Source organism: Coturnix japonica, chromosome Z (assembly GCF_001577835.2).
Source record: "Coturnix japonica isolate 7356 chromosome Z, Coturnix japonica 2.1, whole genome shotgun sequence".
In the NCBI taxonomy this organism is placed as follows: Eukaryota; Metazoa; Chordata; class Aves; order Galliformes; family Phasianidae; genus Coturnix; species Coturnix japonica.
This window is the reverse complement of record NC_029547.1, coordinates 9,926,918-9,950,945: the sequence shown is the minus strand read 5'-3', so window position 1 is coordinate 9,950,945 and position 24,028 is coordinate 9,926,918. Positions and strand designations below refer to the sequence as shown.

Below are 24,028 nucleotides of genomic sequence, written 5' to 3'. Positions count from 1 at the left end.
GCTATTTTCATCTAGAAAAGGAAAGCAGTGAGAAAATAACAGTATTCAATTAAAACAAACTATTACAAAGAAGACAGTAATAAGCCCTTCTCCAATCCTAACACCAAAAATGGTGATGGTTGTACTCACGCATCACTAAAGTGTCTTCAGTATTACAGATTCAAAATTAACTTTCATTTGTTACTTTGGATTCATCTGCTCTAGGACTTTCCAAGTAATGTTTCCAAACATTTTCCAATCTCATCATACCTGGAACTTTCCCATTTGAAACTTCAAAGGGAGAAATCTGACATATAAATCTTAAAGAGAAAGTCCTTAGAAACAGCTATGCAATAAATGCAACAAGGCACTCCATGTATATATATCTTGTTGCTTATTAGATAAAATTTAAAGGAACGTTTTCTTTATCTAAGAAATCACAAATATTTTGTTATGTAAGAAATCACAAATGTACATACTTCAACGATATTTTATAATCTACCATATAGTACACAATAATAATCTCTTCTTGTGTGGACTAATACATCTTAATGAGGCATGCATTCAAACATATTCTGTTTCTGACATACACAACTACTTAGACTTAGAAGTAGCATGAATATGCATGTGAAAATAGGAAAGTTATATGTAAGTAGCACATCTTCTGCAATTACTAGACTTCTTATATCAAAAGCAGAGTGTTAATCTCAGTTTAGAAAAGGACTGACTTAAAGGTCAATGATTTCAAATTTCTTTACCCCAAATTATTTTTAGTTCAACTTCATCAGTTTTGGAATAAATAAGAAAAGCCTTTAACAATTTCTTACTAGTTTTCTTTAAAGGTATTCTACTGGGATGCTCTTCAATAACTGGAACTAAGCAGAAAGTTTCATTTAGAACATGAAGATAGTAGCAAATTATGACACCAGAAAATTCTCTGAACAGCAATCACTCTCAACTCCAATGTTTGAAAGATACAGCATTCTAATTGCAGTCCTCCCTGAAATGTTTTCACGTGAAAAGAAATGGTTTAAGCTATGAAGTACACTGGTCATATCCTGGTTGCACAAGAATGTGTTATGGGAAGTCTGATTTATGCAATTAATTATCAGCAATAGATTACAGAACTATGTAAGAAGTCTCTAATTATAGTAGTTCCTACTATGCAGGAAAGTCTATGTCCTAGGAAGGACAAGTCTGACAAGAAACTTGAAACGTCATGTTAAACTTTATCCATAAGAGATTTAGAAGTACTAATACATACAGACATGGAAAAAAGTCATTACTCTTAACTATGAGGCTAAGGATGCCAAACAATCATTTGATAGCAATCATGCACTTCTTTCCCACAAATTTATCAAAAGAAACTCATGGTTTTCAGAATGAATAAAGCTTCTCAAGCCATCAAAAATAAGGGTTGAATTAAGTGGATATAATGTATCAATGGCTTGGATTAAATGCAATGAAGAACCAGGTAATTATGACTCATCTCTCAGGTGTAGACATGGTCACAAGGTACTGCATAATTTTTATTTATTACCTTCAGATTTGTAAGAAATCTAGAAAAGAAGGGCAAGTATAAACAGCTACCAGTGATTCAACAGTGCATAAAAAGAAAAGCTATTTTCAAAAATTGTAGTACATTATGGAAAAGAGAGAATTTTTACACTCATTAATCTTGCAAGATATGTTGGTAAACTGTCCATAGATGTTATAAGAATGATTTTGAAGGAAATCATCTGATCACTTCCACTCTGGCTCTCCAAATCAAACTCATAGGAGCAAACTGGTCTTTCTTTGATATGCATATCATATGCCTGTAGTGTACTATTTTTCTGCCAAGTAAATCATTCCACAAATGAATAGTTTCTCAGGGGTCACATTTTTTGATATCTGGAGAATTCATCTGGATTGTCATAAAATCTGTAATCACACTTTCAGACATTAGTTTAAAGTGCAGATGCATCACGATGAATTTCATTTGACCGAAGACTTGCTCTCTTTTAGCTGAGCTTGCTGGCAGAGTTAGGATCAGATCTACCAATGCCAGGATATTGGGATACTTCTTTGAATAATGTGCATTCACTGAATCCCATGTCAAGGTCTGGATGTTCTGAAATCTAGAAAGCAAAGTAAAAACTGAAGAATTATGCCTATTGCTAGATGTTTTTCCACAATCCTTTTAAGTAAGTCAAAAAACAGGCACAACTGCAAGACCCTTATTACCTGTTATATAGCTCTAATTTCAACATGTTCCATTCAGTTTCAACTTCAGTGATCTTTACACCAGCAGATTCTAGTATGGCTTCATAATGTTTACTCAAGACAGATACTTCCTTTTCACCAAATTCTATAATAGATGGAAAATAATATATTAGTTGTCTTTGGTTTTTTTCTTTAATAAATATATAAATACATAAGTACAAAGTCTAATAAGCACTTCTTCAGCAAGCCATTATCACAGTTATATACCATGTTTCATTTTGTTAGGCCATAGTTTAAAACTTCCAATAAGAGTTGCTTTCAATACATCTTGATTACCATCACAGAAACAATCACTTAAACTCTTCACCAAATCACTTAGTATTTTGGTTTGTACTGCTGAAATATTTCTATTTCCAACAAGGTGGTGGCCATAAAAATGCTGAATGGTCTCTGTCAAGCATTCCTTTGGACTAGCTCTGAAAGATAAAAAGTACAAAACAATATATAATACTCTTTTGTTATATTGTAAGAGATTACAATTCCATTGTTAGAAACGTCAGACCTTGTTTGATACATTTGGAGTGTTTCCATGGTTGACTGAATGGCTGCAAATATATCTGCAATGGAGGAATTCTGATCCAGAGTAACACATAACAGAATGTTGAGAACATTGATGACATCCAGTAAGAAATGGGAAAACTTGACTATCTCAATTTTCAGAAGGAGATACAATAGGCCTTTGACTTTCTGCCTGTTTGAGGTCCTCGAATCTTCTTTAATCTGGAAATCAGTACAGAAATAGAATGTGTCAGGTAGGTGGACCAAAGTTAACCACAGCAATTAATTTTTTTTCTGAAAGTGATGTTGAATTTTAAATCAGTTACCTCATTCAGATGTAGAACAAATGCAGGAGAACCATTAAGGAGAATTTGTAGTGCTGTCTGTAAGCGAGGAATCCACTGGGAGCTTCCAATGCAAGACGGAATAGCTGGATGTAACTTGATGGCTTTGTACATAGCTTTGATATTATTCTTATTTAGAGTCAAGTTATGATAGAAGTAGTACACATTTCTCAAGCCATTGGTTAAGATACTGTATGGCTGAATGTTTTCCAGTACTTTCTTGTAAGCCAGCCTTAGGTGGTAAGCAAAACAATGTACAGATTGTACACAACGTTGGATTTCCCTCATGAGATTAGCTACCCCATCATTTTGACCAGTCACTACTTCTGTTCCATCAGTTCCAAGTCCAACTAATTTTCTTGACCAGTCTTGGCTTGACAAACTAAGCCGGAGATTTATTTGAAATGTTTCCTTGATTGCACTTTTTATAGTTGAAGCATCGTTTTTCTGAACAGGTTGAATCCCAACAATCCAGCAGTGAACTTTTCTTTCATTTGCAAAGCGCACATAAACAACTGCAACTGATCGGAATATGCTATCCGTGCATTCATCACTAATAAGAGAAAAGAATTTACAATTCTCTAGTTTCTCTTTTAGAGCTTTTCTTTCTACTTCAGCCATACAATGTCTAAACATTCTTGCTGACTTAGCATTTCTGAACACAGAACCAATATCTGTTCCTTTCACATCATCTAGTTTACAAATCCAGTCCAGGTCTGTAAAGGGCCAATCAGATTTAGCAATTGCATGGTATGTTCTAAAAGTACTTTCTACTCTTCCTATTGTTATGGAGTTCACACTCTTCAACATCTGCTCAGCAGAAGCCGTATTTGGTGAAGCAGTACTGGCAGCTTCCATGCAGGTAGCCCAGGCATGTGCTTCACTGTTTTGGTGTGTATTTATAAATTCCAGTTTGAAGTCATCAGTGCCAGAACAAAAATTATGAATTCTTTCCCCCAGGTCCACATCATGCTTGCGACACAATGCACAGAACATTATTCCCCTTTCATCGTCATATTTTAACCAGGAGTATTTTGTTAGCCATATTTTTGGAAACCAGCGATTCTTCTTTATCCTTGTATGTTCCGAATCTTTCTTTCCTTTCCCTCTGTCACCAACTTCTCTCTTGCTAGAAGAATTACTCCCGCCTTTAAATTGTTTCAGTGCTCTTATTGCTATGATTTAGAAAAAAAAACTAGATATAAAATGGTTTTAATTTACTAAATGATCAATTTTACTTTTTATATTCATTCCATATTTATTTATTTATTTATTTATTTATTTTAATTTGGGAATAGACTGTGACTTAAAAAGCCAGAAAAAGAAACAAGTAAAAACAAGATCTCCAACATCACCTGGACAGCTCCCAAGACCTTTCTAGGAAATAGCCAGTTTTGATTACAGATGGATATATATATATTTTTTACTACTAGAGATATATCAGAATTTTTAACCAGTAAAATGTAGCAGCATCAAAATCATTTCTGAAATAGAGAAAAACTGGAATTCAGAAATGTCTTTCAGGAAAAATGTCTTCAGAAGATAATACCGAGGTAACAAACCTGTTATTATATGACTGATTTCCATCCTCGTTGTTGTGGTTCGTACCTCAAAAGTTTAATTTAATAACAAAGAGGCAATTAACATTTACATTAAGACAATCATAGAAAAAAAGTCAAGGTAAGTGCTTTCAAAGGTCTTAAGAAAAAGACTCCTTCTACCTCATTCTTTATTTTACAAGGGGCAAATTTTTGTGTAGGCATTGTAGGATTTTTGAGAACAGTATGTTTCCATTATATTATAAGCACTCTGAAGTGTCATAATATTAACTATATATATATATAAAGAACATACAGTTCAGATACATCTCTATTATGAGCAATTCTTTGAAAGGCAACAAAATAATAAAACGAAATACATATGATATTATTATCCATTCCAAATCTATCAACACAGTAAACCTAAAATGAAATGTTTACAATTAGGAAAAAAAGTAAAAGTGGAGCACTTTGGTCATTGACTACCTTCCATGATTGACAAACGTGGAATCAGATTGGTAGAAATTACTATTCACATCTTAGCAGACCATTTCAGATTTTAAATGAGACTTTTTAAGCAATTTTTTGATATGGGATATAAAAGTTCCTGAAGTTAGATTGAAGATTGTTACAGACAAATAATCTGTAATCCAGAATGGAATTGCTTACAAAGATCATTGCTGTGAAAAAAATACATTTTAAAATTCATTTGTGTAATTCAGTTGTGAACCGCAGAAAAAAGCCTGGGATATAATCTATTTTTATTTACTTGGTAATGCAAATCATTACCAGAACTGGATTCTATGAAGCATCTTTAGAATAATCTTCAGAAATTTCAGGTGCATGCTAATTGCAATGTAGATGTGGTCACACGAAGAACATAGAGCTAAAGAAAATCTAAGGAGATGATCACTTATGGTTAGTTTAATTTTGTTCATTGGAATACATGCAAAGAGACTGTAGAAGAAAGAAAAAATAAAGTGTGTTAGCAGCTCCATTTCAGACCTGCCACAGGAGCACATTCCCAAGGCAAGATATTAAAGCACTGCTAAGAAAATGATCAAAGGAGTTAGTGAGATTAACAGATACTGCTGAGTCACCCTGAACTGCGGCAACACCACTCATAACAATAGAAGAAAATGTTTAAATATTTTCTTATTGAACAAAAAACCGTATCAGTAGGTAGAAAGGTCCAGCAGAGGTCACATTTTTTGTCCATCGGTGCTTAGAATGGTGAATAATATGCCTCTACGGAGAACCAAGTATGCAGAATAGAACAAAGATGTCTATGATGTATCAGCAGCTCTTAAATACTTTAAATTCCTGTGGAACACAAAACTCTTTAAAATTTTTACAATATTTCCTTTGTTAATACCTAATCATTTTAAATTATATTGGTAATTCTGTTTTTTGTTGTTGGTGTTTTTTCTTTAATTGTCCACTTATTATACATATTTGAAAAGATATCCTTTTGACATTTACCAAATATCACATGAGGAAACAGATTGCACATTTAGTTCTCCTAACCTAAAACTCTTTCCTTTTTGCTCTTTGCTTTACTTGGGCACGTAGCTGCTACCTAACAGCTTCACTGCCAGTGTGAGGGATGCTTCACTGTATTCCCTATTTTTTTTTATAGAAGACTAATTACAAAAGAAGCGTGTTATTTTCTGTAGGACATTGCATTAAACAAGGGGAAATGAAAGAACGGAAAGACATTTTCCCAATTTTCCAAGGGAGGAATGATTTAACTTTGTGTGGTGTCTTGGTACTGAAGAGGTCTGGTTGTCTTAGGAAATTCAGGATTCTTGGTATAAATGATACAGCCTACTAGCAATAAACTTCTAATAAATTTAACCTGAAAAATACTAAGTCTTACCTTTCAACCTAATCCACAAGAAAAAGTTTGCTTTATTTCATTGTTTCATTGTTTTAGTGAATATAACATGAAAAAGACAATTCTGTAGAAAGATTTCATTTGTATTTTTGCCAGCTATTACCAATGCACAATTAAAAACACTTGTTCTCTGTCTTGAAAACATAAGGAATCTTAATGATTGTATTAGGAAAAAAAATAGTATTAAATATTTTAATTAACTAATAAATTATGTAAAAAAGGAGGAACTCTCTTAAGGAGAACGACCAGTTGAAATTGGTATCTTGCACAGTGTGTTTTTACCTTTATGATACTATCTAATGGTTGCAAGTGTACAGACTCTTGGTTTCACATGGTATTAGACATAAAACACTGCCTACTACTTTAACTTCTGTGGAGGATTTTGAAATGCTTGTACACACACTCTTATACTATAAAAAGAATAAGCGTTTCTCTATAAAGATAAGACTTTATCTAAGTCTTAACAGTTTTCTGCTAAAATTTGTTCAAGTATTTGTTCCATGTCATGGAATTTCGCTACAATATACACGAAATGAAGGATTAAATTCAACTTCATTGTACCTCTGTGGCCTTGTTATATTGAAAGAGTTGGATTAAAAATTGTAAGTACAGGTTTCTGTATTCTGTATCACAGACTTGTATGAAAGTTATAATATGGAACACTGGCAGTAATGAAACCCTCTAAATATGTGCCATCTCAGTTTAAAACTGCCTTAATTATTATTTATACAGTACTATTAATTTTTGATAGATAGTATTTTTAAGTGTCCTAAGACTAAAGCTCTCATAATTAGAGAGTAGGTAAACAATATACTTGCAAATGAAAAAATACATATAGGTTAATACTTGCAAATCCCCCCATACAATTGACACAAACTGACTTGAAGAATATAATGGTTAACAGCTATAAAAGACCATATGTAATAGTTCCATAAAAATACCAGCTTCTTCAACAGTATGTTTTAAATAATACCACTTGATTGTTCTTTGAGCTTTGAATCAGTAAATGAGTTAGAGTTGTATTTACAAGGTTCAATAAGTAACATTCTTATAAAAACATACAGAGATACCAATTAAGAAAATCATAGAATCACAGAGCTGCTCAGATTGGAAAAGACCTCAAAGATCATCAAGTCCAACTACAACCTGGCCATACTACCCTAACAGCACTCCACTAAATTGGGTCCCTGAGCACCACATCCAAATGGTTTTTAAACGCATCCAGGGACAGTGACTCAACCGCATCCCTGGGAACCTATTCCAGTGCTTAACCACCCTTTCTGTAAATTTTTTCTTGGTATTCAACCTATTAAGAACATAGTCTTGAAAATATAAAAACCTCATAACAAAGGTACAAAAAGATTTCAAGTCACATTTTACTATTCTACACAGGGGCTTTCCTTTTCAACTTAGCACAACCATTTACTGTGGTATGATCTTTAGCAATACAGGTGACTAGTGTTTGGCACCTCCTGGCAGTTACTTTAAGTTTTAGTTACATAACTAGCAGCTTTTCAGGAGTGAAAATGACATTTTTATCTTACCTTTCGGTGCCACTTGAAGAAAATGTTTATGAAATGTGTTAAGTTGTGAAATAGTTAGAGTATTACTATCAGAAGTCTCTACTGGTGGAGCTGGTGGTGGAGGAACAGGATCAGGAATCACTTTTACATCATTGCTGATGAAGAAATCTGTTTGTTCTAAATTCATTTCATACTGGATTTTGCTAGAACTTTCAATATGGTGCCGGCCTACCTCAATCAGCTTTTCAACACTGCAAAAATATAAATGCAGAAAACAATTATTTTTCACAGATGATACCAATAACATATTCAGTTTTTAGGGTTTTTGCGCTGTGAAGCGAGAATTACAAATCCTTTGTGAATTCAGTACTCAGCAAAATCATGATCAAGTCTATTCCTCGTCTAGCTACAAGTAGCTTTTTAAGACTGATAAGGAATTTAGGCAAATGGTAGGCACAGAAGAGACCTGACAGAAAAAACATGAAAGGATGGAACTTTTTATTATAAAATTTCATTGGAACAGAGCATATATGTTCCATTATTGATACATTGAGATCCTTTAGGCTATCTCAATGTCTTGCACTCTGCTCTGCCAATAAATAAATCTTGGAGAGAGCAATTTCCAGAGTAGCATTCTGGTGGGGCACACAGCCTCCTGTTTAAAATGTAATACTGTCCAACAGGTGTTGTCTTTGTGTATGTCTTTGGGTGCCACTGTTGCTGTCAGGATAGCCAACAGAACAAGCTAGCATATTCAGCTCAGCCACTTTGAGGGACTGCCTGTTAGAGCTTTCACATCCTATATTCCTGTTTCTTATCTTGGGCCTGCCCCACAGGGTACAATCTAGCACTGTCCCAGGTATGGTTTAAAAGTTACTACAGCCCAAAAACACCAAAAACATTTTCCAAAGGCAAACTGATACCTTTCATGGAGAACGAAATACTTCATTGATGTGGATATAGACAGACTGCCTAATGGTCACATAGTGGCCCCAAGCATATTTTAATTACTAAGACAGAAAAATAGTAATGGTTAGGATTATTTTTTTCAATCAACCTTGGAATATTTTTGATAAATGTTACACATGGTGGTAATAACCATGGGTAGAGCTTTCCAGCATATGTAAAGCACAGGAAACAAACAAACAAACAAACAACCACACATAAAGAAAAACCCACAACCCAAATTAACAAAACCCACTGAAATGGTGATACTGCTAACAAACAGAATATCCAGGTATCTAGTAATGCTCATAAATCTGCTAAATTGTTAGTCTGGAAAAACAGAAGAACGGGTAACACCTCTAGTGCAGTCAGCAGAACCTGCTAATCATCCAAGAAATGCATAATTACTATTGAGCTATTTAAGTTAAAATTAAATTCTAGCACATTAAATGAAATTATTATCTTCTACACACATATTGCATATTATTTGTTTCTATATAAACTTCTTTACTAGCCCTTAATTTAAAAAATATTTTCTTGTTCAAAACTGGATTTACATTACCTGGACATTTCTGCTAGGAACCTTGCTCCAAGCCACTGTTCCATTTCTTTATAAACTTCTTCTGCTTTCATTGTCAGCTCTTCAATATATGCTAAAGCTTTTTCTTTTATAAGTTCTAGTCGAGTTATTGTATCTTTCTCTGTTAAAGTATTATTACAAGCAATTATTATTTTAAAAATTTTGAAGAAAACAGTTTTAAGCATCTGAACTTTAACACAATAATCTATATTTAGGTGGCAAAATATTTTTTTAGGTTCCCTGAATTTTGAAAGACCAAATTTTCAGGATCATCCTTGTTGCACCATGTTTTCTACAAAAGTGTGTATTCTATATGCATTAGAATTCACAAGGTAAAAAATATCTTGATAAAAGTAGTGTAGAGCTTCAGGGTATGCTTAAGCATACATGATATCAAACAAAATGCTACATAGCAATCAGATCTAGAAGCTTAATAATGTGAGTGTATAATGCAAGAGATAAATTTTAAAGAAAACATTTCTAATTCATCTTATATGTTACTCTTCTTTTCATTTTTCCCCTAACTTCCGTCTGTTTCAAATCAAGCTCATTGTTTGTTTGTTTGTTTGTATCTTGAAGCTTCCTATGCATGACTATTTCATAGTCAAAATCTCAGGTTGCACTAAGAAAATTATCTCTACCAAAATTATGTTGAGTATTCACACTAATTTTTTTAAAACTTTGAGGATTTGAAAAGTCAGAATGGGAAGGACTGAGAGTCTCTCACTGAGATACTAATATAGAAAATTAGTAAAAGTTATAGTGTCAAAGGAGAAAAGGATATCAAGTGGATGAAAAGACAGTTTAGGTACTGTACTGACAGAGACATGAAACAGGTACTGAAAGACATTAAGAGCCTTAGGAAGGAAGAATAAGAGAAGAGTAACAAAATCTATATATTATTATCAATCTTGGAAATAAGCAAATTCAGTATTCAGCTTTGTTTTAATTAGCATTTAACCTTCAACGAAGGTTAAGTGCAGAAACTTGATTATCACAATACCTAAATTAGGCCAAACAATCACCCACCAAATAGAAACGTACCCTCATGTTTCAGTGCAGCAAGGTATTCTTGATGTATTTTAAGTGTCAGTTCTTGTTTCCTCAGTTCTTCAGCGGTTAAAGGAACTGGAGTCTCTTCAGCTGCAGATGCAGTAGATGGAAATTAATGTCACAGATAATCTCTTTCTGTATGACTGTCGTATCTACATTTCAGTAATTTCAAGCAATCCTATAACAAAGTCAGTATTTCAAATACCTTTCTTTTTATTAGGTGTTTTGGAAGATTTTTTGGTGTTTTTGGTATCCTTCCCAGTAGATTTGCTTGATGCTGCCTGAGAAGACTTCATATCTTCTTTCATTTCTGACTGCTTATCTCCTTCCATCTCCTCTTCTGCTCTTACCTTCATATCATATTCACACAAATGGATGTTATCAATACTATGCAATTTTTTAAATAGACTAAATTTACTGCAACTACTTGCTATGACAAACATACGTAATTAAGATATATTTTAGTAATAAATGGATTACATTCTGATTATTTATCAAAAAGTAAATTATACTGGAAAAAAATTCAACATAAAAACAGTAGTTTTAATTCTTGTAATGTTGCTAACTTCACTAAGGGAAAAGTGTGAAATATAAGAATCAGATGTGAAATCTAAGAATGTAAGCTATGCTGCAAGAGTGCAAAAGTCAATGTGTTTTAAAATAACCAAAATGAAAAGGAAAATAAAATTGTTGGAACCAACCACTTGAAAACCAACATAATTAAATTATGTACAAAAGAGGACACAACAACAGCTTTTGAAGTTGTGAAAGTTTTGAGTAAATGTTGCATCCTGTGATTAAACATATCCTTCATATATCTCTACTGAGGAACAAGTGAAAAGTTTATCAGGGAAAAAGCAAATATATAGAACTGACATTTGAAGTTTTTGGTAGGGTGCAGAATGAAAATATAAAGGCACTGCAGTTCTGATAATACACAGATCTTAACATCTTTCCTACCGAAATGCAAATATTTTCAATGACAATATAGCAGATGTGGTTAATCATAGAAAAATAGAATAGAATAGAATTCCATAGAAACACAGGAAGGACCTACAAGAACATCTAGTCTAACTGTCCTATTACTGTAGCTACAGCATACCACGATACCATGTCTCAGAGCTCCTGTGACTTCAGGCATAATCATTAACTTGAGGCATAATCATAATTATTAACTTGAGGCATAATCATTGTTTGTTGAAAACTCTTCTATGATTCGGTTATAGACAAGAAATTAAGATACACAAAGGCTGCAAGTCTAGGCTACATGAATGCTGATTGGAAGGCCTTGACTATCTTATCCATATATATTTATTTAAAGAAAATATTCCCTACCATTTCTGATACTGCCGTTACTGCTGTTTGCCAGGTATCACAAATAACATTTTCATCTTTACCAAAACCGACCACTACATTTTCAGAAGTATTTTCCTCCCTAATAGTCTTCAGTAGATTTCCCTTGCTTTTTGACTTGGTAACACTTGTTTCTGGTAAAGGCCACTTGTAAGGAACTAGAGGAATCCTGAAAAATAAAATTTAACGCATAAATCACTTTCCCCTTTGTAAAGAGGTAATTTATAACTACATTAGAGAGTATGTAAAGAGAATGAGAATGCTATTTGCAAAATCTGCTGTAGTAACAGAAAAAGGATGAACTTACCTTATGACCAAAAGTGGTAAAACATGCAAATCACAGGAAAATTGGCTAGTTTAAAGACAGAAGCTAAGGAGTAATAGTAGCAGATGGATAAAACTAAGTCAAATGACTGTGTGATTTGATTATATATTCCAAATGAGCTAGAAGCATAATCTCATTACTTCCTACATGAACTGTAAGTAATTTAAAAGTGTTACTATTGACAGAATTTTTGATATTGTGAAATTATTTAACAGTATCTCTTACCTTTAATATAGTATTAATTTCAGGGAGCCTTTCTAGGCTGTTCTGATTTACATTTGTTATTATTTGAGTCATTTATTTATACCTGTATGTGCAAATTTAAAGCCTAATGTTGTTCTAAAATAATATTTAAATTAGTTTTGTGATAAATTTGCTGAAAGTTTTCAGAAATATGGAGGAAATATTTCTATAGCAAATTTCTTTCTAAGACTTTTACAATGCTTTATAATTCAGAGATGTACTAGTGAAAATGATGAGGGTTAATCAGTCAAAATTAAAGGATAAAGTAAACATATAAGATGATTCAATATCAGTCATATAACTATAATCACTATTTAAACAATCTTATTTCCCTGTCCTTTGAAATATACCCACATTTATTTCCACATACACCCACAAAGCTGAGTGCATAATAATTGTTGATATTTGTGTATTTAGTAGCATATTTCTACCTTCTTGATTCATTCTGATCTTCTTTCTGTTCATTGTCAATAATATCTAGCAATGGGAGTCTAGTAAAATCTTTTTCATCCTCTGTTGGTATTTTTCCTTCCATTGCTCTATAATAGTCATGAAGAAGTCTCTTTGTATCCTGGAAACGATCCATTTCAACCTCAAAAAGAAAGGACAGAAAGACTGAAATTCAAAACAATTTCTATTACATTTTAGAACACATAATGTCAAAAGCAATTCCAAATAATAAGAGTTACAGGGAGAACAACAACTACATAAGTTTTAATTTTTATTATGCATTTAGTGAATATTTTTATTCACATCAACAATGTCTTCAAAATTTACTTCCTTAATTTTCACACAAGTATTTTAAAATACCTTTACCAAAAATCTTATTAGAATAGGAAAAAAATATTTACAGTAAACGATGTTTGACACATTAAATTTAAATATAATATATTTGGATGTATATTCATTTCTATACTAGCATACCAACAAATGATAGAAAATGCTTTGTTTGAAATAATCAAAATCTTCATTAACATAAAATAAAATAAGTGATGGAGAAAACAGTGTAAAAAGCCATACAGTTTTTCCTTGTCAAAGAAATCAACAGGATTTACAGAGCTAAGTATCTAGAAGATCTTTTTCTGTGAATTCTCTCAGGAGAAATCAAGTAAGATTCAAAAAACATTTAACACCTGTCATGTTTTGATTTATTGATACAGACAAATGTTAGCTTCTAACTGTCAAAACAGTACTAAATATTCATGGGAAAATGCACAAAACCACATTCACAAAACAAAGCATAAAACCTTTGTGGTATAAAACTGCTCTTATCCATAGGCTAAGGAGAAAATATCTTGTATTCTGACAGTGCACAGAGAAAGTTGGAAAATAATCTGATTTAACCTTGCTAAAGTTAAGAAATTCTTAAGCAGAATTTACACAAATCTATTGTTTATTCAGTAACAGAACCACATGGGGAATACATCTAACTTCCCACAGAAAAACCACAGAAGGAGAGCTCAAGACCAAGGAAGTCTATTTTTGACAGTTTCTCAAACAAAAGTGTAACATACAGTTTACATTTTTAGCTTTACAGTTAATTATTCATTTAATTATTTAATGTTGGCAATGTGTACTAGGTTATGAAAATAAAAAAGTAGGAATATTTTGGGAAGGGAAAACATGAATATAACCTATTTTTGATAATTAGTTATCTCAAATGGGTCTTCTGCCGCTGTGATGTTATTTTACTTTCACTTTTATATTTTTTATATTTATATTTTAAGATAAAGTTTTTAAATAGACAATCATGTAAATAGCCTAATTATAGGAGAGTCTTTTTGTTTGTTTGTTTGTTTGTTTTTGTTTTAACCCATTGACCTTAGTGTTTAATTATGGCATTATTTAGGCTTTTTTAAAATACAGTTAATAATTTTCATGCTTTTGCAGATGAATATAGCTGAAATATTATTTAGATTACTTCAAGATGCATCTGAGATAAAATAGTGGTTTCTTTGATTGACAAGCCAATAAAAACGAGACAGAATTAAAGGGCACAGACAGTAGACAAAGGTGGTCAGGCCTGATTTTTCAACCAAATTAGCATAAATTGGCATGTGTTTAAATTTTCATTGCCTTCTTTAAAGTTTCCCAAACTTTAACAAAAAGGTCACTCCGTTTACAGACAAGCCTGTCCTTTCCACTCCATCCCTAAATCCAATTTATTCACCTACAATGGCAGTCATGGGGAAATAAATTCTACTTTCTTTCAGGAACTGAAGTAATTCAAGGTCTGGCTGAATGAGAGGAAAGGCTTAATGTGTGGAAGTAAAGATGGTTTCGTTAAAAAGTTACTTGTGAAATATTTGAATGAATTTTCTCAAGAAAAACAAACAATTTTCTCAAAAAAATTCCTTGCAACTTTCTTTTATGATTGTAGGTAAAATTTCAAGTTATAACTGATACAATTTTTTTATTTGGGAAATTCAAGACAACCTTAGCAGCAGGCATCATCATAGTATCATAGTCTCGTGCGGGTTGGAAGGGACCTTAGAGATCATCGAGTCCAACCCCCAGGGATTCAAGCCTCCTGTGTAGCAGAGCGGCACTTCTACCACTTGCGCCACAGGGGGGATTCGAACCCACAATGTCCGGTGTTGCAATGAGGCATTCCTACCACTTGTGCCACCGGGGCACACAACAGCATGTCCACAACAGCAGTAAATTTTGTAATCCATAAAAAAGAGCTGATGTAGATATGACTACAGAAGTACAAACACTTCTAACATCACTGATACAAAACTCAAAAAATTCACTGGACTGATAAAACTGAAAAAGCAGCACCAGGCATTGCAGATTAAAAATGCATGACAGTGTAACACTGCAATTATTTTTTTCTTAAAGTTTTCTGCCTGTGAAACAAAGGGAATACCATCTACTCCTGGTCTTTAGACTAAATGTCTCTAGGCATTCTAGGTAAAGTAAGAAGCAGCACAAGCATTTGCTCATCTAATTCTGGATTCCTAACATATTCAGAGACAAACACATGAAACTCCTCTGAGGCTTACTGTCTTCCCAATCTAATTCATTGTCTTGTCCATTGCAGACTCCACAGAAGAGCTCTGCGCCATACCTGCATAAGTGTAAAAAAATGGTTTATTGCAATCCCCCTATGATCTCGCAACCAGCCATCATTCATGATATCAGTACGTTCCTGCTCTGCTTCTTCCCTTCTTTTATCACAGATATCCCAGAGACGATCTCTTAAGTCCTAAAATACAAAATAAAATATGAGAAATAACCATGAAAAAACTGTAAATACATTTTTTTTCCTATTAAAATCTATATTTTTGCCTGTGAATGAGAAACACACTCGTTTATTGTAGGTGTTGTTTTTCTAAATTGTTATAAATGTCTAAGCCTTGTTCAAGACTTATATGATTACAGAGAGATGACAGAAGGTCTACCATAAATATAGAGGACAGAGCTAGGCTGCATTGCTTTCCCCAGGCAGAGAGGTATCTAAGCAAGACATAGAATTAGAACACAAATAGCTAAGCTCATAACAGGACTAGCAACTTTCCACTTAAATGGTTTGATAACTAATGCAAATATAAGAAGAAAGAAGATGTGCAATACAAACAATTCTGAGAAATTAAGTCATAGTTTAAACATTATTCTATTTACAAGGTTCCATTCCATGTTTGTTTTAACAAGGATAGTGCTTGAGATGTCCTATTGTTTCTTCTTTGATTTACTTACAGTTAATCTTTGATGTAGCTCTGCTTTTGTTTCCTCATCTTCTCGCAGTTCGTCAGAAATTGAATTAAAATCTGATTGCCACTGGGATACAAACTCCTGCTTAAGATCTGGACGCTGTAAATAATCTTGGAAATTTTTTCTGTAAATTATGGTAAAAATGAAGTTACAAAACAGATAGAATGGCAGAGGAAAAATATAAAGTATGAATACTGAAATACTAGGCTATTTCCACTCACCTGATATCTGCTAAGTAATATATCAAAGAGTACCGTTCATCCCTTAGACATCTGAGTACAGTTTTGATAGTATTCACATACACATTTTCTACCATTTCCCAATAAGGTACTAAAAAATCAGGTACCTCCTGTGAATATTAAAACAAACAAACAAACAAACAAACACAAAAAACCATGAAAACTAATACATTTCTAGGCAATTCATTTGGATGCATCATTAGCTAATACCAGATTATTTCATGATACCACAGGACTGACTTCTTTCATTGTGTATTTATTTTGTTTTAGAATCATCATCAACTAATTATATACTGTACCAACAAAATTACTCTGTGCATCTCTTTAAAAAAAATGTGCCAGTATTCAAAATGAAGAGGAAATTCCCCCCAAATACTGCTGATATCTGTGTTTTTTGATACACTCATAAATTCAGAAAGTTATTAGGCAGTACACGACTGTTTAAACCAGTAAAAATTAAAAGTGACTGTTGAGTGTTTCAAAAGCAACATTTTACTGCCTGTCAAACAACACCAAACAAGTGCATGACAAAAGGAAACCCAACCACTATAGCTGCCAACTTCAATTACTCAGAAAGAGATCCACAGCATATGCCAGTTTACTGTAGTCATAAAGTCAAAACTGGTAAGCATAAGGAGCAGAAATACAGAATACAAAGAATCATTAAGAATGCTTTCAATGTTTATCTCAGTTACTGCATGCACTGCCATCTCCCCATCCAAAACAAAACAAAACAAAACAAAAAACAACAAAAACAAACAAACAAAAAACCACAACAAAACAGAATTAGTAAAAAAATGGATAGACCAAAAGATAAAAGTCATGACTGAATATATTGAATTTCTGCATGAGTAGAGTTAACATTGTGTCTTGATTTGAAAAGCAACACTGAGGCAAAATGAAGAAGGGGTAGGTGATAGATGCCTCTAACATCACCAATATCCTCACAGGATGAATACAGAATTATTATTCACTGAATCACAGAATACAGGAACTTAGGCTCATCCAGTGAACCAAGTAAATAGGTTTAAAGCAAAGTGTTATTTCTTTTCTCTTCGTAAAAAGTGTAATTTTACAGGCTATATTATGACGACTATGAAGTAAACTGCTTCCTAAAAAAGAAAATAGACAATTATGGAAAAAAATACAAAGATGTACATATAAACTTATCTCAGGAAACTCATAAATTTCACTTTACTAGGAGATAAAAAGATCTCCTGGAGAGTGTTAGAGCAAGGTATCCTCTAACATCCATTCTTTCTCCAGGACCAGTGCCCAGCCATTGCCAAAGACAAGAACCTGAGTAGATGGGTCATGACCTGACTGTAAGAAAAAAATGTCCAGAGAAAAAAAGTTTAGGTAGAATATGCACAAAACACAAAGGTAAATATATACTTTGATATCTAAGACTTCAAATCATGAATTAATGTACCTTGGGAAGTGGCTCATCTACATAAATCCATTCATCTGTTCCTGGCTTAATGAGCGGTGGTGTCTCAGAAATAGAAGTAAGCAGTGGTGTCTCAGAAATAGAAGTAAGCAGATCTTGAGGTGTATCTGGCAAAGCCTTTTCTGCTGGTGATTCTTCTTGTTCAGACTCTTGGGTATGAACATGGAGTTAGTACCTCCATACATATTTTAAGTATCAGTCAACAGAAATAGACATGTATGCTAATCTGACAAATTCAAACTAACATAACCAACTCAGAATCTCATTGTTATTGTTTATTAGAAAATATGCTGATCAAATATGTGATGCCATAGTTATTAGAAATCTGTTTCAATTAGATTGTATTTTTCAGGACTGCTATTGTTTCCAAAACCATTTCCATGAAAGAAACAGTGATATGGTGATTTAGTATGATTATACAAAAAATTCTTTGCCAGGTAAAGCAAGGTCAGCAGTATTGATACAGTTCTGAAATTCATTAAAACTAATATGATTTCAAGGACTCTACTTAATTAATGAACAGTTGTAAGTACTAATGGTTTCTGTGTGAGACTTGAGAAAGAACAATGTGGTGAAGGCCACATCAAGTCTTTCATCTAATAAACTGAAGAAAATAGTTACTAAAAACCAAATCCTGCTTTACTTGATGCAACTTTTTCTTTGGAATTCATCTTTCTCCCTTCTTTTTAAACAACTCTATAGTATGGAGTTATATGTAGCTATGTTAATTGCATGGATTAAGATGAATTATCCATGCTTTTACATTTCTGATAAATGAATATATGTTTATAATGTCAAATTATCCTTCCCATTCTGTCATGCTATCCCACACAGTGTTGATGCTAGCTGTAATATTTAAATCTGGAAGAAAGGACTAGATTTAGTAATTCTTTAGTGAATTCAAACATATCCAACTGACAGATTATTCTAAATATTTTTAAATCTTTTCTCAAATTATCTTTGTAGCTATGTGAAATGGGTCCATATCCAGTGGAAATGTAAAAACATGACAGAAAGTTTCAAAATTCCACTCTCGTAGATGTGGTGAATATAGCTAGTTTTCCCACATAGTTTTATATTTTAAGTATTAGTACTATCCATAAATATCAAAGTATTTTCTTAATGAACTGTAAAAAGTAGGAGAGGAAAAACTTACTTCTATTCTGGTTTTTGACAATTTCTTTGATCAGAATTTCCTTTACAGTTTTGCACACAACACTTTCTTCTGTCTCTGCATTGACCTTCACTAGAGTATTTTGATGGACTGAAAACCAGTTCTCTAATTTTGGCCATGTGTCTAGGAAGCTTGAAATTCTGCAAAAATCATATTGATATATAACTTTAAAAAACAACTACTGAAATAACTACAGGAAAATAAAATATTTTCCCAAAAATAATGAACAAAGCAAAGACCACAATATCTAACCCAGTACCAAAGCAAATCCAGGCAGTACTTTTGGAGATGTTCAAATTTCCAACCATATAAACACACTCAGATTAAGAAAATAGTTCTTAGTCTTTCTTATCACAAGTTAAGCCTATGTTTTCTTGCATTACAACTAAAATAATCATAACCAATAATATAATAGTCTAAACTAGTTAATATTATCAAATATTTAAAAGCTAAAGTTGCTGCTCTTGATTTTCCTCTACACATAAAATTTAAATAATAGTATTATATTTTTTTAAAAAAATCTGATGATAGAATACTGAAAACTACAACAGCTTCTCTGAAGCACACACATACACATGCATATATATGCATATATATATATATATAATTTTTTCAATTCATACAAGGAAAAGAAGTTCTCCTTGAAAAAATACCTTGGAAAGGGAAAACATAAGAATTCGTAACTTCTAGAATTATCTACACAGTACCCAAAAATCTAAGACCTCTTAGTACTCCAGTCAGATAAATTCTTAAGTAAAATCTTAACATAAGGGTTGTGCAATCATAGATCACGTATGAGCTTCAGATTAATTACATGCATAACTATGTGGCTGAAGTAATGTTTTTGTACTTAATATAACATACCTGTGCAACACGTCGTCTCTTGCTAAGTCAGTCTTCTCTTCTACGATTTTAACATCTGAATTTTGACTGTTGTCCTCCTGTTCAGTTTGAGAGGGCTTTGATTTATCTGCTGTGTGGAAAACAGCATATATGAGCATATGTTGAAAAGGAAGCTACTGGACCAAAATAAGATAACTACTTTAAAATAAAGTTTCTACATTTTCTTGATGTTACATCTCTTCCTTTAAAAATTGAAAAGCTTCCCCAAAGAATGGGAAGGACAGAAATAAATCAGAGAAATACTAAATAGAGCTGGTTAAGGACATGGAGACTTCTGTTTCAATGCAAAGTCAACTATAAAACTACATTTCCCGAGTTATACTTTGTAGTCATAGAAAGGTGTAGTTGTAGAGATGTGATGGGTGGATTATTTCAGTCATATATATTCTTACAGTTTAAAGGTGTTTCTATTTTTTTTTTTTTTTCAGTCTAACCTGAATCTTCTTTGAAGTAACTACTCCTTTCCAAAATAGGAATGGATAGATATACTAATGTATCTGAAGACAAAGTATCCTCTAACTCAGAGGCTCCTCAAGACTGAAAAACCACTTCAATTTATTAGAAATAAGCAAATTTTTATAGCTTTCTGGTTTTCTTTTGTTTGTTAGTTTTGTTTGGTGTCTTTGTTGTTGTTGTTGTTGTTCCTATGACTCTTTCTATGACCACAATATATCTTAAGAAACAATATCTTTTTTTGATTCCTGAGACTAGTACTCACATATTATCACATCTTCAAAGGGTTTTAGAACAAAAGGTCTTAAAATTAACATGAATATTAGTGCCAGTGTATATGACGATGGCATAGTTAGCAAAACCTCCAACAATTCTGCATCATTCTCATTTCTACCAACACATAAAAGCTAAACATAAACAATGTTCCATTCAAGCCATGTACTATGTAAGTGCTGCAGCGAAAACAGTGAAGAATAACCTCCTTATAATCTGGGCAATATGGGAAATATTTGTGAAAACAACTTGTATTTTGCCAAGATGAATGGTTGCAATGAAAAATAAGTAGTCTGGAAATAAAACAGCTTTCAAAAAGCCTATGTTGCTTTTGCCATTTTTGACCAAAATAAACTATTTTTGGTTGTTCATTGACTAAGACAAGACAAAGGCAGTAATCAGTGGGGAATGAATGTTGGCATATCTCAGCAATTTAAAAGTTAGCACATCCCTTTACTTACACTTCCTTTTATCTCTTTCCAAATGTATCCCCTGGAGAGAAACAGTACTTGGACATGCTCATTTGGAATTTGGATATTTGGACATCTGAAATTTAGATATTTCTGTAGCTGCTGTAAGTTAAGCTAACTGTTGCTCTATATGATAGCTAACACTAGCCACTGTGCTACCTTAGTTTCAGCAAAATTTCAGGACAAAAAAACAACCCACAAACACACATGCATTTGCACACTTATAATCTGACTAAAACAAATGTAAGTGTTCAGAATAACTTGGAAGCATTCAAGATGATATTGCAAAACTGATGGGTGAGAGAATGTGAGATATAAAGAAATGGCAAAATAATGTCATTTTGCTCAAATGTAAGGTTAAAATTGTTAAGTACAAGTAAAACCTGAAATAATGCTTGGGATTAATGTGTTACTTATATTCAGTCACATATCTTTAGACAAGTGAACAAACTTAAAAAAGGTCTTACAAATAAAAGAAGAGTAAAAAAACCAAATTCTAACTTAATAATTATAAAAAGTACAAATAGTGGTATTTAAAATTAAAATATGAAGATTGCTACCATATTGCAAAGTACTCACAATTCAGAAATTATGATGTTTTTAACAATCTTCATATTCCCCTTTCCTTAAAATGTGCGTGTCATTTGTTTAAATGTAGATACTTACACAAACTAGCCACACGTTTCAGTGCTGTAGTGTCTGAAATATCCAATAGTACAGAAACATCAAATGCAGGTAAGGCAACAAGAGGCTTCTGGGGGGTACTAGGTTCTACAAGTAAGAGCTTTCTGCTGTTCACACATTCTGCTTCTGTTTCATCTGGATCAATCCCTGTATAGGCTTTTTCAAATAGCCTTGCCTGATTAATTGTCATTGGAAATCCATCCAGAATCCACCCCTTCTCTGGTGGTGTTTGGCTGAAAGTAAATGAAAAATGCCATTTGCAGTGAAAACTGATAGCATAAGATTAGCACCTAAGGAAGAGCTTGTCCTAGTAGTCTTTTAGTCTAAATTCAGTATATGAGATATCCTGATGAGCACAGAATATCACAGACAGCATCATGATCAAAATAGTGAAAAATGGACATTATAGCAGAAAAATTGCACTAAAATGAACAAAAAATGGTAAACAAAACAATGCTTCTTGGCAAAGTTTTCAACAGCATTCTCTATAGAGCTGTAGCTGTACTGTGATTAGAGACATAATGTCATTGTTTTCATGAAGCGCCAACTTCTGCACTGGAAAAACAAGTAGTAAAAACTGTTTTATAACATTAAAGTACAAATGGGAGTAAATATAACTTAAATGGCATTCATGTGGGAACTTAAAAGCTAATTGCATATGAGAATGTTTGAGATAATTTTCTGTCGTACAAGAGGAGACAAAAAACAAGTAACTTAACTGCTGAAATATGAATGTTTAGATAATGTATCTCACATTAAACCTAGAAGAAAAAATACTAGCACATCCTGAATAGCTGAAAACTGATAAACAAAATCTAGACATTATACAGTATAGACACTACATCTAATGACTGCGTGATAGTTGCTTGCTTTTTTTACTTGCTGCCAATGGCATACAGTAATGCCTGCAAAATTAAGGGCTGGATTCTACCACTTTAAAACCACCAATCAGTCCCACTTTCCTGGTAGCACACTCTAGTTTTCTAGTAATGGACTGACTAAAGAGAAAAGGCTGAATCTGGCCCTAAAAAATAGATCATTACATTCTAAATAACTGAGGGGAAAAAAGCTACATAATTTCATACTTAATGGCTTCCAATAGGATGTCAACTAGTAATTCATCAGGAATACTTTTTCCTTTCTTCAATAATTCCTGTGATGCAGCACCAAGCTGGGCACGTACAGATAGCTGTGGAAGAATGCAATTGAAAGAACACGTAAGAACAAAAAGCTCAGGATTTGACAACACTCACAGTTCAAATGACTGTGATTATATTATTGTTGCTCTGAAAGTAATGCTTCCTATTTTGCTGTGTCAGTCCATGACACCAGAGGCAGATAGTCGTGGTATAGCAATAAAGTTCAAACCTTCTCACCAGCATTCCATTACATTTTGTTGCCATATGGCAGCAAAGGGGCAGACTGATAAAATGGTGCCTTGACATGGAAGGAAAGACATATGAAGCAAATTGAACTCCTCCACACATCAAAAATGGCACTCGTTGACATTCACTGATGCTTTCTAAAAATGTATAGAGACCAAACAGTGTACATGAGCACAGCATGGTAGTGGATGGGTATTTCAGCCATGGCAACAGTGACAGTGGGTCATCTTAACTGGTGCAGATTTTTCTGAGCATAGCATACAGGCTCTTGTTCACTGCTGATGAAAATGTATACCTAATGTTCGTGTCTGTTCTTAGAAATAGTGTTCAGTTGTTGAGAACTTACTCTACCAGTTAGTGTTATTGCTTTCTTTGTATCCATTACAGTTTCTACGGAAATAAAAGGAGGCATTACTTTCTGAGTAACCTACAGATTTTACTCCTGCATTCCTTGATTATATTTAGTCTTGATTATGTTACTTATTCATATTTAATGTTTATTGTATGATCTATCTACTAGAAATAGTTTTAGCTGATCCTAAAGAGGCCTCACATTCAACTGAAAGTTGAATTGAATGCCATCATACATTAAAAAAAAAAAAAAAAAAAAAAAAAAAAAAAAAAAAAAAAAAATTGAAAAAAAAAAGATAATGAAAACCAAAATATAAAAAAATTAAGTGCCTTTCTCCTAATGTTACTCTGACTTTCACTACTCTAAACCTTGTTTGATTTCTGAT

The 24,028-nt window shown here is 33.0% G+C and overlaps 1 protein-coding gene across 1 annotated transcript in view; it reads right to left on the bottom strand.

The window, feature by feature from the left end:
- The window catches only part of SPEF2 (sperm flagellar 2), a 73,830-nt gene that overhangs the window by 20,729 nt on the left and 29,073 nt on the right, over positions 1-24,028 (bottom strand). The window contains 21 exon segments of the mRNA XM_032441317.1: positions 1,625-1,823; positions 1,826-2,099; positions 2,206-2,329; positions 2,452-2,660; positions 2,747-2,964; positions 3,069-4,261; positions 8,066-8,295; positions 9,552-9,690; positions 10,614-10,712; positions 10,828-10,972; positions 11,958-12,144; positions 12,975-13,135; positions 15,617-15,754; positions 16,246-16,384; positions 16,482-16,609; positions 17,932-18,098; positions 19,106-19,263; positions 19,988-20,096; positions 21,214-21,218; positions 21,891-22,139; positions 22,992-23,137. Of these exon segments, the coding sequence (XP_032297208.1) occupies positions 1,625-1,823; positions 1,826-2,099; positions 2,206-2,329; positions 2,452-2,660; positions 2,747-2,964; positions 3,069-4,261; positions 8,066-8,295; positions 9,552-9,690; positions 10,614-10,712; positions 10,828-10,972; positions 11,958-12,144; positions 12,975-13,135; positions 15,617-15,754; positions 16,246-16,384; positions 16,482-16,609; positions 17,932-18,098; positions 19,106-19,263; positions 19,988-20,096; positions 21,214-21,218; positions 21,891-22,139; positions 22,992-23,137 (4,417 nt within the window).